The 12,585-nt window shown below is 41.4% G+C and overlaps 1 protein-coding gene across 4 annotated transcripts in view; it reads right to left on the minus strand.

Moving 5' to 3' along the window:
- Nucleotides 1–12,585, minus strand: part of LOC109983799 (rho GTPase-activating protein 21) — an 80,728-nt gene that overhangs the window by 35,118 nt on the left and 33,025 nt on the right. For 2 of the 4 annotated variants that reach the window (XM_065948601.1, XM_065948600.1), the window contains exons 1-2: nt 6,878–7,584; nt 2,049–2,237 (exon numbers count right to left, since the gene is read on the minus strand). In XM_065948601.1, the coding sequence (XP_065804673.1) occupies nt 2,049–2,237; nt 6,878–7,189 (501 nt within the window). In that variant the 5' untranslated portion in view covers nt 7,190–7,584. Of the gene's footprint in view, nt 1–2,048; nt 2,238–6,877; nt 7,585–12,585 lie in introns of those variants that run through there. The other 2 variants (XM_065948603.1, XM_065948602.1) reach the window with 1 other exon arrangement.

Consider the following 12,585-nt stretch of genomic DNA (forward strand, 5'->3'; position numbering starts at 1 on the left):
ACAGTTAGTTTATTTGTTCAGACCGTTGTGCAGACGACTGTAAGCTCTTTGTCAGTGTTTCAAACTGAATTAATTGCCCCAAATTGTCTGGTAAAACTGCAATATTCAAGATTTTTCTAAATGTTTTAAGGGCATAAACTTGATTTTGAAGACACTAACATTACACATTACTGTTTGAGCTGCTCACACTTTGAACAAACGACAAAACACATTAAAAGTCAATGCAATGGTTACCATGGGTCAATTTAAAAACAAGATTACAATTCACTGTGTTCATGAGTGTAAATGTTTTTAACTGTGGTCCCCTGCTCTGCTGGCTTCTGGTTTTATAATCCATGTATTTAGTCTGTTTTGATTTTGGTCATCTTTTCATTTAATTTGTACTCTCGACATCATCATAAACGAGAGCTTTCCCTCAAGGATTTCTCCAGAATTGAAAAGGTTTAATGATGAAAAATGATGATGTAATATTAATCAAAATATGTCTTAATATTGTTTTACAACTAACACTACCCTCTGGAGCTCTAGCAAGATTTATGATTTCATCAGTAGCTTCTATGAAAAACCTTCCCTTCACTGTGCTTGATTGCTGAGCTGATATACGCGAGCTAATTAGGTCCAAAACACTCTGGCATTTCAAAAAAACTGAAATTTATCTAGAACTATCATTGTTAAAATTGTGCATGATACAAATGATTCATGAAATCAAATGATTCAGCAAGTTTTCTACGTTCTGTTTTTGTGGCTTGCTATAAAAGCGATTGACTGTGATGCTGTGGATACATTTTAAACAAAGGTACCCTCGCTTTATAGTACACAGAAATCTCTCTTTCTTCAACGCAGAGGCTAAGGATTGGCAGGGATACATTGTGATACCCCAGCAGGCCTTTGGGAGAATCTTTTGGTTACACAGAAGTCTGAAACTCCTAACTGTCATGCCACAGTTTCTCTTTGAATGCGTAGAAGCAAAGCCAAAAGCTATAAACAAGCAGCACTGTGCTAACTTTGAAGGAAATCCATCTGTGAGAGCTGTAGAGGTTGTCCAAATACACTTCAGAGAAACGTAAGCCCAACTTATCCCGAATTATCACTTAGAAAAACTAATAGTCAAGAGGCCGTGATAAGCTGACTCCAAACACCAGCACATTTTAACATTACCCAGAAGCCCTGCAGTGTTTACCCAGAAGACCTTTAGTCTGTGTGTGCCTGTGAACATTAGAAACAGGAAGAGCTGCAACGACAGGATTAATGCCAAAGGGCAGATCCGTGCTGATGTTGTCCAGAGGACGGCTGGCACACTTCCAGGTGGGATGATACAACAACAGAGAGGCTGCAGCTGCATACTGACATGTGCATATCAATATGACTGTTCCATAGAAAGAATGTACTGCTCTTTAGTCTGGTGAACAAAATGACCAGAGATGCAGAAACAGATTTCCAACCGAGGGTGGGTAAGTGCTGAGGGTGCCACAGTACCAAAGGTGATGCGTCAGAAGTTCACTTTTTTTTTATATATCTGCTGTCTGAACATATTTATAACATATTGTTCAGTGCCTGACAGAAAACGTGTTGAAAAGTAAGTTTAATATGTGCGAATATGATTTATTTTTCTGACATGGCATCATGTCAGGTCAAAGTGCTCAAGGGTTGACTGTGGGTCAGCGTATCTTGGAGAGACATTTGGTCCCAAAAGCGCCAAAGCAAACACACAAAGAAGAGAAACTGAGCAAGAGGATGCTGGGTCAAGTTGCTGTACGAGTGTGTCTGCCAATGTTACACCTGCTCCCTCACCGAACACACATGGCTTTGCTGCATATCCAACAGGATATTTTGGACAGGTTGGACATTAGGCCTTTAACACAGATCTTTGTGCAGCACACAGTGGAACGCAAGGTCACTTTAGGCATCTCCAATTAAAGTAAGGAAATCCATTATTTCAAATTTTTGCTGTTAATATATGAAAAATATGACGAAGAAATATTGATGTTGTTAGAGTTGACTGTTTGATTTTAGTGTCATCAGAGGAATAAGATGTGACATTCTCTCACCTTCAGAGAGTTGTGGACGGCAGACTCAGGCGGGTAGACGATAAAGTGTCGCAGTGTGAATCCGAAGCCTTGTGAGGTCCGGCGCAAGTGAAGCGTCTTCGGCCCCGGCCAGGAGAAAGGCTCCTCCTCAGCCCCAGGAGAGGCCAGAGCTGATGCCTCACTCTGATCCAACCCATCCTTCTGCTTGGCCTGAAAGAAGGACAAACAACAACAGATGTCAGAGTTGATCTTAAAAATGGAAACAGATTAAAAAAAAAAAGACCAGTCACATGACTTGTTGAGAGTTAGATGAGAACATCAGATAGCACGTTCAAGCCTGTAAGGTCAATTCAGATAGCAGAGGCCAGCTTAGCTTTAGGATAACTGAGCATAGAGATGTAAAAAAAAACAATTCTTTACCATTAAATGAAACACCAAGTTTGATAGAACATATTCAATTGGTAGTTTTGGAGAGGCTGGGTGGCAGACACTGTGACATATAGACCCAGAACTCCCGCCTTTTCCTCTTGTTTCAAGTCTTAACACTATGTTATGCATACCGACCTCTCGCTTTAGGATCACTACTAGCATTAGACTCAATTGTGAGGTATTAGTGTGGACAAATTTTTTTAGTAAAACCACTTCATCTAGTTAAAAGTACAATTTGAGACTTATCAGATTATTTTTTTCATCAGCATAAAATAACAAATTCAAATTGTCAGGCAAATCTCAGCATGATGACGTGAAACATGAATACTTTTTTTCAACCCCCAAATTCTATTCAAACCACCTCAATACCTCTGTTCCAAAATGTATCATAGGACCTCCTGGAAGAATCACTGCTGTTGTTGATGCACTTCTCCCCAACAAATAAATCAAATGTGGTGGTGAAAATAATGACACAGTGATCATAAAACTCTCACACCCACAAAAACAGGACAGTCACATCATTCTCTTCACACCTCGTCATGGTGTAAGCAAAGTTGTTTTGCTTGAACAACGCCAAGTGATTTCGCTGACAGCTGAGCATTGATCTTATTCATCAACTTGATATGAAAACACAGAAACATCCCCTGATGGTGATTCTTCACAGTCACGCTCGGTTTGGTTGTTAATGCTCAATAACAGAATGTAATTTGGCGGTCAGAAAATAACTCTTCTTGGAATAATATGAGTGTTAACAAGAGGCATTATCTTCGAAAGGTTAGTTCTGTGTATCTTGAGTAAAAGTGCACAATCAAAAAAACTTGTTTCTGTCTGTTAAAAGTTACATTTTCCTACCACTGTGACTCTGTTTCATGTTGCTAAGTAATGTGCTGGCTTATGTTGGGTCTAAATAATAAAACAAAGAGTGGTCTATAGACCTTCTCTTTTTGGTATTTGATTGGAGACAACATTTGCTATAAATTGTGGCTACACACATAAAGATTTATGAATTGATTGATTTAAAAAGGCTGTATTTGAGTTTCAGTCTTTTCTCCGTCTGTGGACACAAACACGATAGTCAGATGCTTCTCACTAACATCCAAACCACACAAAAATACTTTACTTATCGGAGGTCATATCCCTTTTTCCACCAACTGAATTCATTTGTCAGGTGGTTATATAACTATTTCACTTGTTTATTTTATGGATTTTTCTGGACTTGATATGTATGTATGTTGTATGTACTTTTAGTTCATGCATAAGAAAAGCTCAGGATATTCCCTTATTTAAGACGTCATACACAGTTTGAAATAATGCAGCAAAAAGTTTCAAACTGCAGTGAAATACTTCATACCTAACTTGTATTTGACATTGACAACCATATCTGTCAACATAAGCATGATTGTTATTAAAGCCACTCTTGTTCTGCCCAGAGCTCCACACAAACATACATGTGGCTTCAGTTATTGCACGTTTGGGGCTTTTCTGGGCTGTTTGGCGTGTTTGCATGATGACAGACTTATCTTCTACATTCCTACTGTGACTAACACACGGGATAAAAACAACCCTTTAAATGCTGGCGATGCTCTCGGCTCGTGTAACATTACAGTTATGCCTACATAACACAACACATGCTCCACATCACAGCTGCACAACTTTGATTTTAAATGTTCTGGAACAAAAAGCTGCTTATTAGGAAAAAATGTGTTTACGCTGACTCGGTCTCAAATGGCAACTGTAGCTAAGCTAGAAATGCAGTGAGTCACTCGGAGCTACGTTCAAGAGCCTGTTTTACTGGAGATGACACCTTATAAAACACAGTGATAGACACAGAAACACATGGATGCAGAGGACGGTCACATATAAGATCCTGGATGTTTCATATTATATTATAGATCCAGTCTGGGAGTTGGGCTGGTAGCTGGAGAGGTGCCAGTTCACTTCCTGAGCCCTTAAGCAGGGCCCTGAACCCCTTACTGCTCGGGCGCTCTTTCATGAGCAGCCCCTAAATCGATATCTTTCCATTGGTGCATGTCCATAGGAACATGTTGTGCATGTGTGTGTAGTCATGTGTGTAAAGCACTCTTTTTGCACAACAGAGAGCAAAAATGGAATTTCCCCTCAGGGATTTAAAAAGTATAATAATAAACTGTATGTTATCTTATCCTACGGTGATGAAAAGCTCAATATTACGACGAAGGGCTGAGGAAATATTTAGTCGATAACTTGTTACATCCAAAAATGTAGCGGAAGAATAGTTAAAGATTAAATCAAATTCTTTTAAAAACTTTTAAACGGCCCTTAAGAGCTTATAGCAGAGGAGCATAAACGCCAAGTAACACAAAAAAAAGAAGAAAACTCAAATACAGAAGAAATGCAGCACAGCTGGTTTTGGAGGTACAGTGAATAAAAAGGGGGGTACTGTCATGGTTTCCCTGAGTCCAACAGTTGTTTTGTTATGGTCCAACTAACAAGCATAAGACGATACAGCTCATTATAAATGATCATTATGATGATGTCACAATGGGCAATTAAAATTAGCAAATGATCTACAATGTTTCCCATCCAACACCCAAAGACATTCAGTTTACTGCCACAGAAGAAGTGAAGAAACCACATTTTCTATATGAGAGCATGTTGTTATAAATGATGCAAGTTTTTTAAGAGTTTTTGAATTCATTTTTGTTCCAATGTTTTTTTTACCAAAAGCATTTAAAAGAATCATACATCTAAGATTTAACTTAACGTACAACAAAAGGCTCAAATGTTCTGTATTTCCTAATCACAAGAACTTCATACTGTGCACCGTCGTTTACAAACACTCTGACCTCTCCTGCAGCTATGAGCTGTCTTAGCAGTTAAGACTTCTGCCACATCCATCATCAGGCTAACGATGGAGCAGAACCGCTGCACCACAGGGCGTGCGTTAGCGGTTACTGCTAACACCACCACAGCGACTGGAGGCTACAAGGGCCTGCCAAGAGTCTCAGTCTGAACTCGGCTCTCTCCATGGGCTCTTCTTCTACCAAAATACATCTGAGGTGTGGATCCAAAACAAAGACCTCCTCCCTGGTCGCCCCTCTCCATCAGAACACCTCTCCTCCTTCTCCTCAGGCTCAGTCTGGGAGCAGCAGATGTCGGAGCCTCCAGAGAGCGGGATGGGTGTGGGCTTAATGGTTTGACTGGTGAGATCATGAGCAATACCCAACGGCGAGGAGCTGGAACTGAGCCACAGTCCACAGTGGAGCTGGGAGAGGAGCGCTGATGGTTCAACTGGGCTGTTTGTTGTGTTTTTATGTTAAAAGTTTAATGTTGGATTATGCAATAGCTAAGCTATCTAGCGCTAATGCACCATGTCTGAGGTACTCACATCATGCATATTCTATCTTTCTCTAGATTCCTACTGGAGGGATCAATATGGTTATAGTAGCATTTTATTTTTCCTTATTTTTCGGTGTATTTATGAAGCATATTATAACCATACAGATTATGACTGACTAAAATATTGCGATAGTATCATAATATTGGACCTTTTGGTGATTCCTACTATAACTCAGTCATATCAAAAAAGATAAAACACTGTAAATCTGCTCCTAACAAGCTCACACAAGTACTTGACAGTCAATTTATTCATGCAATCTGTTCATTAAAGCAGTCCACACTATTATGTCTACGCTAAGGGTTTGATCAGCGTGCTGCCATATGGTGCCATGGCCTGGGGTTTGGTGCATTTGCATGCTTATCCCTGCTTTCTTTGTGAATATAAGATGAGACATTTGAATGGCATCATGTCTGGACTCTCCTTACATTTTCAGTTTTTTTTTTTTTTTTTCAGTAGGTGAGTCACTCGGGTAGTCTGACCTCATAGATCTACCTCTTCCACTCCTTCATGCATTTTCTTTCCAAACTTCTCTCCCTCTCTGACCACAAACTTTAACCTTAGTCACAATCCTTCACGATAACATTGGAAAATACGCCTGCGACTCCCTACTTTAGCCCATCACTGAAGGATGACTTCATGCCATTAAGCTTTAGAGCACTCTGTAAGTGCTGTAGATGTATGCACAGCTGGAAAATAAACAGTAACTTTCTCCGACAGCCAAGTGTCGATGTGAAACCACCAACAATAAACGAAACCTAAACCCAAACAGACACAGGTTACACAAGATATCGGTCAGTGAAACAGGACTACCCTGCCGCTGGAGAGTAGGATGACGCACACAAAATTCCTCAGACAGCACAACAAAGTGCAGCCGCCCCTCACCTCTCCTCCCCTCTCAGAAGCTTCCTATGTAAACCTATACACCTCTGCCAGACACTGATAATGCTGAGCACATATTTCAGTCAGACGGTGTTTCCCCTAAACGCCTCAAAACTGTAACACAACTGTCAAATCACAAAGATGCTTTTCCGTCTTTCCTTACCCTGGATCGGACACAATTCCTCCTGGAAGCTTCCCTGAGCCGAGCCCAGGACACGCTACGGTTGGGACTTGTCAGCCCCAGTTCCACCTCTCCCCAGTAAGCTCGGGCTAAAAGCTGGAACCAAAGACAGTACGGCTCCGACAGGCAGCCGTCCACGCCAGCCAGCCGAGCCCAGGGACAACCTCCTGATGATGGGGAGGGAGAGAGGGAGCAACACCCTTCTGCGGTCACGTCCACATCCCGCAAGTCCGGTCGATCCTTCAGAGGGACCGGTTTACAGCCCGGAGGGAGCCCGTTCTTCTGGGCCAGCATTGCATATCCAGGTTTGATTTGGGATAAAATCCCAGGATATATCCTTCCAAATGAACTGGGTACTTGGTGTATTGGTTCCTTGTTTCTGCTAGATAGTCTACTCCAAATACAAGAACAATCTTCAAATCCAAGAGTGGAGAAACACGGGTGTTCCCCTTGGTTACAATAGAATAACAAGGTTTGAGGTGGTGAGATTTAATTACCATACAGATCCTTAAAAATGCTCAAGCTTCTGCGCCTTTAGTTCTATTCTCCCCTTGATAATTTACTCCTAATCCAAGGTCATTCCAGCTTCTTTTCTCCCTCAGTCCGTCCTTAAATCTGGCCTCAGTGTGGAGAAACAGGGCTGTTCCTCCTGGCGTCCCACAGACACATGATGTTTCCACTCAGCCGAGAAGAGAGAGCACAGCAGGCTGAGTGCAATGCAGAGAGCCCGGGCCGACCGACGGACTGACGCACCCACCCACTCACCACACAAAACTCTCCCTCTGAAGTATGCATACACACACACACACACACACACCAGGCAGCCTCTTTCCTGTCTCCTCCATCCCTCTCTCTCTAACTCTCCTCCTCTGCTACCAACCTTTCAAAGTTTTAAGTAACAGACTCACGTGTAAAGGCCGATCAATAAATCATAAGAACAAATTTAAGGAGAGGCAAGACGCACACAAGTCACAGGTAAGGGAAAAAGGAAGCGCCATACAAAACGTTTTTGGGGCCACAAAAGCAGCACAGAGTGTCCATCTGCCATGACACACAGGAATGACTTGGATTGTTTTCTCAGCCAGTTGAGGAAGTCAAGTAGGGCTAATGCAGATAAGGAAGCATATGTGCTTTGTGAAATCTATAAGGCACAAAAATGTACTGCTGACCCGCCCACCTCTGCACGCCTGCAGCTCATCTGGAGACTACAAAGAAGTGATCTATGTGTGGCAAACGTTTTTGTCAAAAGGACAGCAATAAGTTGAACATGTGATGCACACGGTTTTGCAACAATTAGAGAGAGTTTTCTATATAGAGGAATATATCCTTTTTGGGAGACAGACACAAATCTATCTTAAAAACAAACATGAGTCCTGCATGGTCACTTGCATACTTCCTTGTATCCAAAGTGGCAGTAAAAAGATCCTTCAGTGTAACTAAAGGGGCCAAAACACATCTCTTTTTTTCACTTCAAGGCTGTTTGTTGTTCTTTGTAACTAATGTCAGCGCTTAGCTCCGCCCCATGGTTTCCTTGTTAAGGAAAAGAAAAAACATCTCAACCAGATTTTGGGTATAGCATTCACAGTAAGTTTACAACAAAGCCATAAAGTAACATAATAAGCTCCAATATTTTAAAATACGCTGACTGTGCGACAAAGTCAACATGGTAAACTGGAAGAAATTGAGACACAATTCAAACCAACTGTCCTGTAATGTTCTTCCTCCTTATGAGCATGACAGTGAACCACCCCCCCTCCCTCACCCAGCACAATCTGCTTAGTGTTAGAACCTAACAAACATGTAAATCTCAACTCCAAGACCTGCTCTTTGCACTGGTTTTGTAATGTTACGTAACAGGGCGGCCATGATGCCACAGGCCAAGGATATACTTATTTAATCCTCGGAGGTAAACAAACTACTCAAGAGACTAAGCACCTGTGTTTACATCTATGGAAAGCAGTGAGAGCGCGAGGAGCCGGATGGAATCAGGCCATCTACCTTTTAGTCCATCTCTCCTGTGAGAGACAGGGAGGCCAAAACATCCATTTAATATTTAATCACATTTTTATTTCAGGCCTCTCTGGAGCATTTTGTGCTGCGCTAACAGCAACATCAGGACTCACTTAATGGTGAGTAAGTCTGCGCTGAGGCTTAATCTCATATTCTTCTTTTAGAGTGTTTTCAAGGTGTGCTTTGCTTATTTACCTAAGGGCAAAAAGAAGTTTTTTTTTTGCTACTTTAAAAGGTTTTCCACCTTATTAAGTTTAAAAGATTGATTGATAATACTTTACGAGTTAAGCTGATATTTCAGTCGACAACCACAGGATTTGAAGGCCCATAAATGTTCTTACTTTTGATGTGTGATTAGGCTCCATGTTTAATGTCGGATCGATTGCTGTACAAAATTGACTGAAAAATGATTGCTTTTTGACTGACAACTATGAAACTTACAGGGAAAACACAACTTTTGAACTAAACTATCAAACTATGGGTCTTAACCTTGAGACATAAAAGGGATAAAGCTGCCAGGTTAAATAAATGTATAATTTCCTTTCAAGTGTGTGACCTGCACATTCATAACATACATTAACATTGGATTTGAAGTGAATTATTCACGGATAGACTCAAAACCATAATGGTAACTGGTTGACTTCCACTTCTAACTGGTCCGTCGAAAGCCCCGATGGTTTGTGAAGTTGCTCAACTAAAATGGTGAAAAACATAAACACCGGTCTATTTTGATTCTGCGGGATGTTCGCCATCCGACGCGGGCAACAGGCGACTGTGAAAACAACATCAGGAACCCAGCCGAGGAATGTTTCCTCTCGGCATTTTGTTATGGGCATCTTGTTACCACATTCGCTGGGCTTAATATAGCGTGTGGTATTCTGTGCGGAAAAGACGGCAGAAATAGAAGTCGTCAAACAGCCAGCTGACACACTCGAGTTGGGGAAGCCAAAACAAGGATTAAGTCTCCCATTCCCAAGTATTTTTTTCTAAACGACTGTACCATTTCATCATGCTGTTGTCTACTTTTTTGAAAATAACATGTTATTTCCATTTTAACAAAGACTTCCAAGCCAACGCTGCAATAAGAGGTTCAATTTCCAACCAAAAAGTACTCAGTCATACCTCCACTAATACATTTCAGGCTGGTATATGGTTTCAGACCCCTTCATATATGTCTCTACATTCCTTTAAATCGAAAACACATGATAAGAAAAAAAAAATATCCCTGAATGGAATTCCTGTTGGAGAGGAAATGGATTTGATGGCATGGTGCTGACAAAAAAACGAGTCATGGCGGCGAGAAATATTATGTCGTTGTTGTAGCAACAAGGCCGACCACAACAATGTCGACGACTGGCCTGAGTTTTCTCTCTAGACACTCGTGTGATGTCAAGTTTGTGTGTGTTTATGTATAGATCTGTGTGTCATGAAGGTCTAGGAAATCGTGACCGGAGGGGAAATAGGACGGGACGATCTCACTCCTTCAGATTTGACAAACTTTATCAGAGTTAATGTATGTGTGTGTTTTGAATTAAGCTGTGCTGGGTTTGTTTTACTTTGGAGGATATTTGTTTAAATGTGTGTGCAGAATCGATTGTAGCTTTAAGGATGAGTCATGTCATCTGAGGTGTTGCAGTTGCAGGAAAAAGTAAGCAGAAGAGTCAAGTTCTGAAATATTCATCAATTTCTGTAAATAAAGAGCTTCATTTACAGAGATGTGTCATGGAAAAAGTAAAAACCTGAAGAACAAAGAAAAATCAGATGATATTAACAAACGCTACATTTACTGGAATAGACTGAATACCCTTAAGTTATGTAAACAAAGGTCTGCAAGTAAAAACTACAACCTTTAACAAAAGTCAAATGCGCAATATGTTACCTCCTGTTGGGAGGTAATTTGGCTTCACTTATGGACAATGCTTTGAAGTGGAGATGCATCGTCCATCTTTATAATTCAACAAATTAATAAAAAGTCTGCAAAATTAAACATGTGGGACACCTGAGATGACAGCTGTGGAAGGGGCCTGATTCTACATTGTCAATTAATAACATACATGTCCTCTCTACTGGTAGATTACTTCTTCAAATGTCTTCCAATTGCATATTCCGCTTGTATAACTACACAAAACCAAAATGTATTACTGTCATATAAAACAGAAAAACAGGGAATAAAGGGAAAATGGCCGAGTTCAAACAAACAACAGTGACCACAGCTCTCACCAGCCTTTGAAGAAGTTTACACAGAGGTGTAAATTGTAAGCAGGAAAAGAAGCAACAGTAAATAAAACTGCTGTACAAACAATTTACCTAAGGATGGCCGGAAATGTGTGAAATTCTAAGGAGTGCGTACGGAGTGCAGTGATACTCTTTGTTTCTCTCTCTCCGCAACTTTGGACCCTACACAGTACAATTTTGTCTTGGAGTCCCCCTGCTGATAATTCTGCAAATGGCCTTGTGGCTTCACACAACATGACATGTCGAGCCAAAACCAACATCCAGACTGCTGCTGTGGTGAAATAAAGACAAGGATGGAGAAATCCACGAGCTTTTCTCAGAATGGTGTTGTTCTAAAGACCAAGGACGGGTCTTTAAGATGAAATTACATTTGGATTTTTGGTCGGTCAGGTCAAGTCTGTTTATTTGGTACAAGACAAATTTGCTGCTCTGTCTTTCAAAGTTACTTTAAAAGAACTCCAACACTTCTCACAGCAAAAAAAAAACATTAAAGTCCAAACTCCAAAAAGCCAAGATTTTGCCAAAGTTGTGCTCCCTGAGATGTTAAACTTGTTTCAGATGTTTACATTTCTGGAGAACACAACACGGTGGAAACCAGGTTGTTTGATGATGCGGTTTCATTTCAATCCACTCAAATCTTGGAGTCCTGGATTTATTAGATGATTATCTGCAGCTCTGATTTGTGTAACAAAGAGAAAAGAGGCCGTGGACTGTAAGCAGCTGACAGGATCTCTGGATGCGGATTAAAGACACAAGGCACCGACAGGGCTCCAAAAACTACAATGCTGAAGTCTCCGACCGGTGCACTTGTGTGACCAAGTTTATGTGTGTGCGTTTGTCTGTGTGTGGTACAGAGACGGAGAAGAAAGGGGAAAGTCTTGCAGGAGGATTAGGCTCGATTCGGGGTGGCTTTTTAGGACTCCTGTCGGGTGTAAGATCTAATCTGGACACGCTGCATCTGGGCTCCGCGAGGTATGGCTTACTGTAACAAAGGACCGGCTAATGAGGGCCGAGCAACAGACTGCGCGCCCACACCACTGCACACCCATAATGCCCTGCTTCATTTGGGCCTCAGGGGGGATCCGGAGGGGAATGAAGCCCACAATCGACGACCCTGGGGAGGTAGCAGGCTGATAGGGCAGATACAGGGGCGGATTGATCTTGTTTCAGGCTCAGATAAGTGCCTCAGTGCGAGTGTGGGAGGCAATAATAGAGTCAGGTACTGAATGTGAGGGCCTGTAATATAATTTAACAACACCGTCCTCTGCCAATGCACCAAGAGGAGGGGAGGGTGTGCACATACAGAGCCAGGATTTCTTTTCTGGAGGGTAGGAAAGAAACTGTACTGTAAATGAGACAAAAAAAACAAAGTGAGTGAGAGAAGCTGTTTGCACCTGAGGATATTATAAACAGTCCAACAAGGCAATGCAAGATGAATCAGAATG

Source organism: Labrus bergylta, chromosome 20 (assembly GCF_963930695.1).
Source record: "Labrus bergylta chromosome 20, fLabBer1.1, whole genome shotgun sequence".
NCBI lineage: Eukaryota > Metazoa > Chordata > Actinopteri > Labriformes > Labridae > Labrus > Labrus bergylta.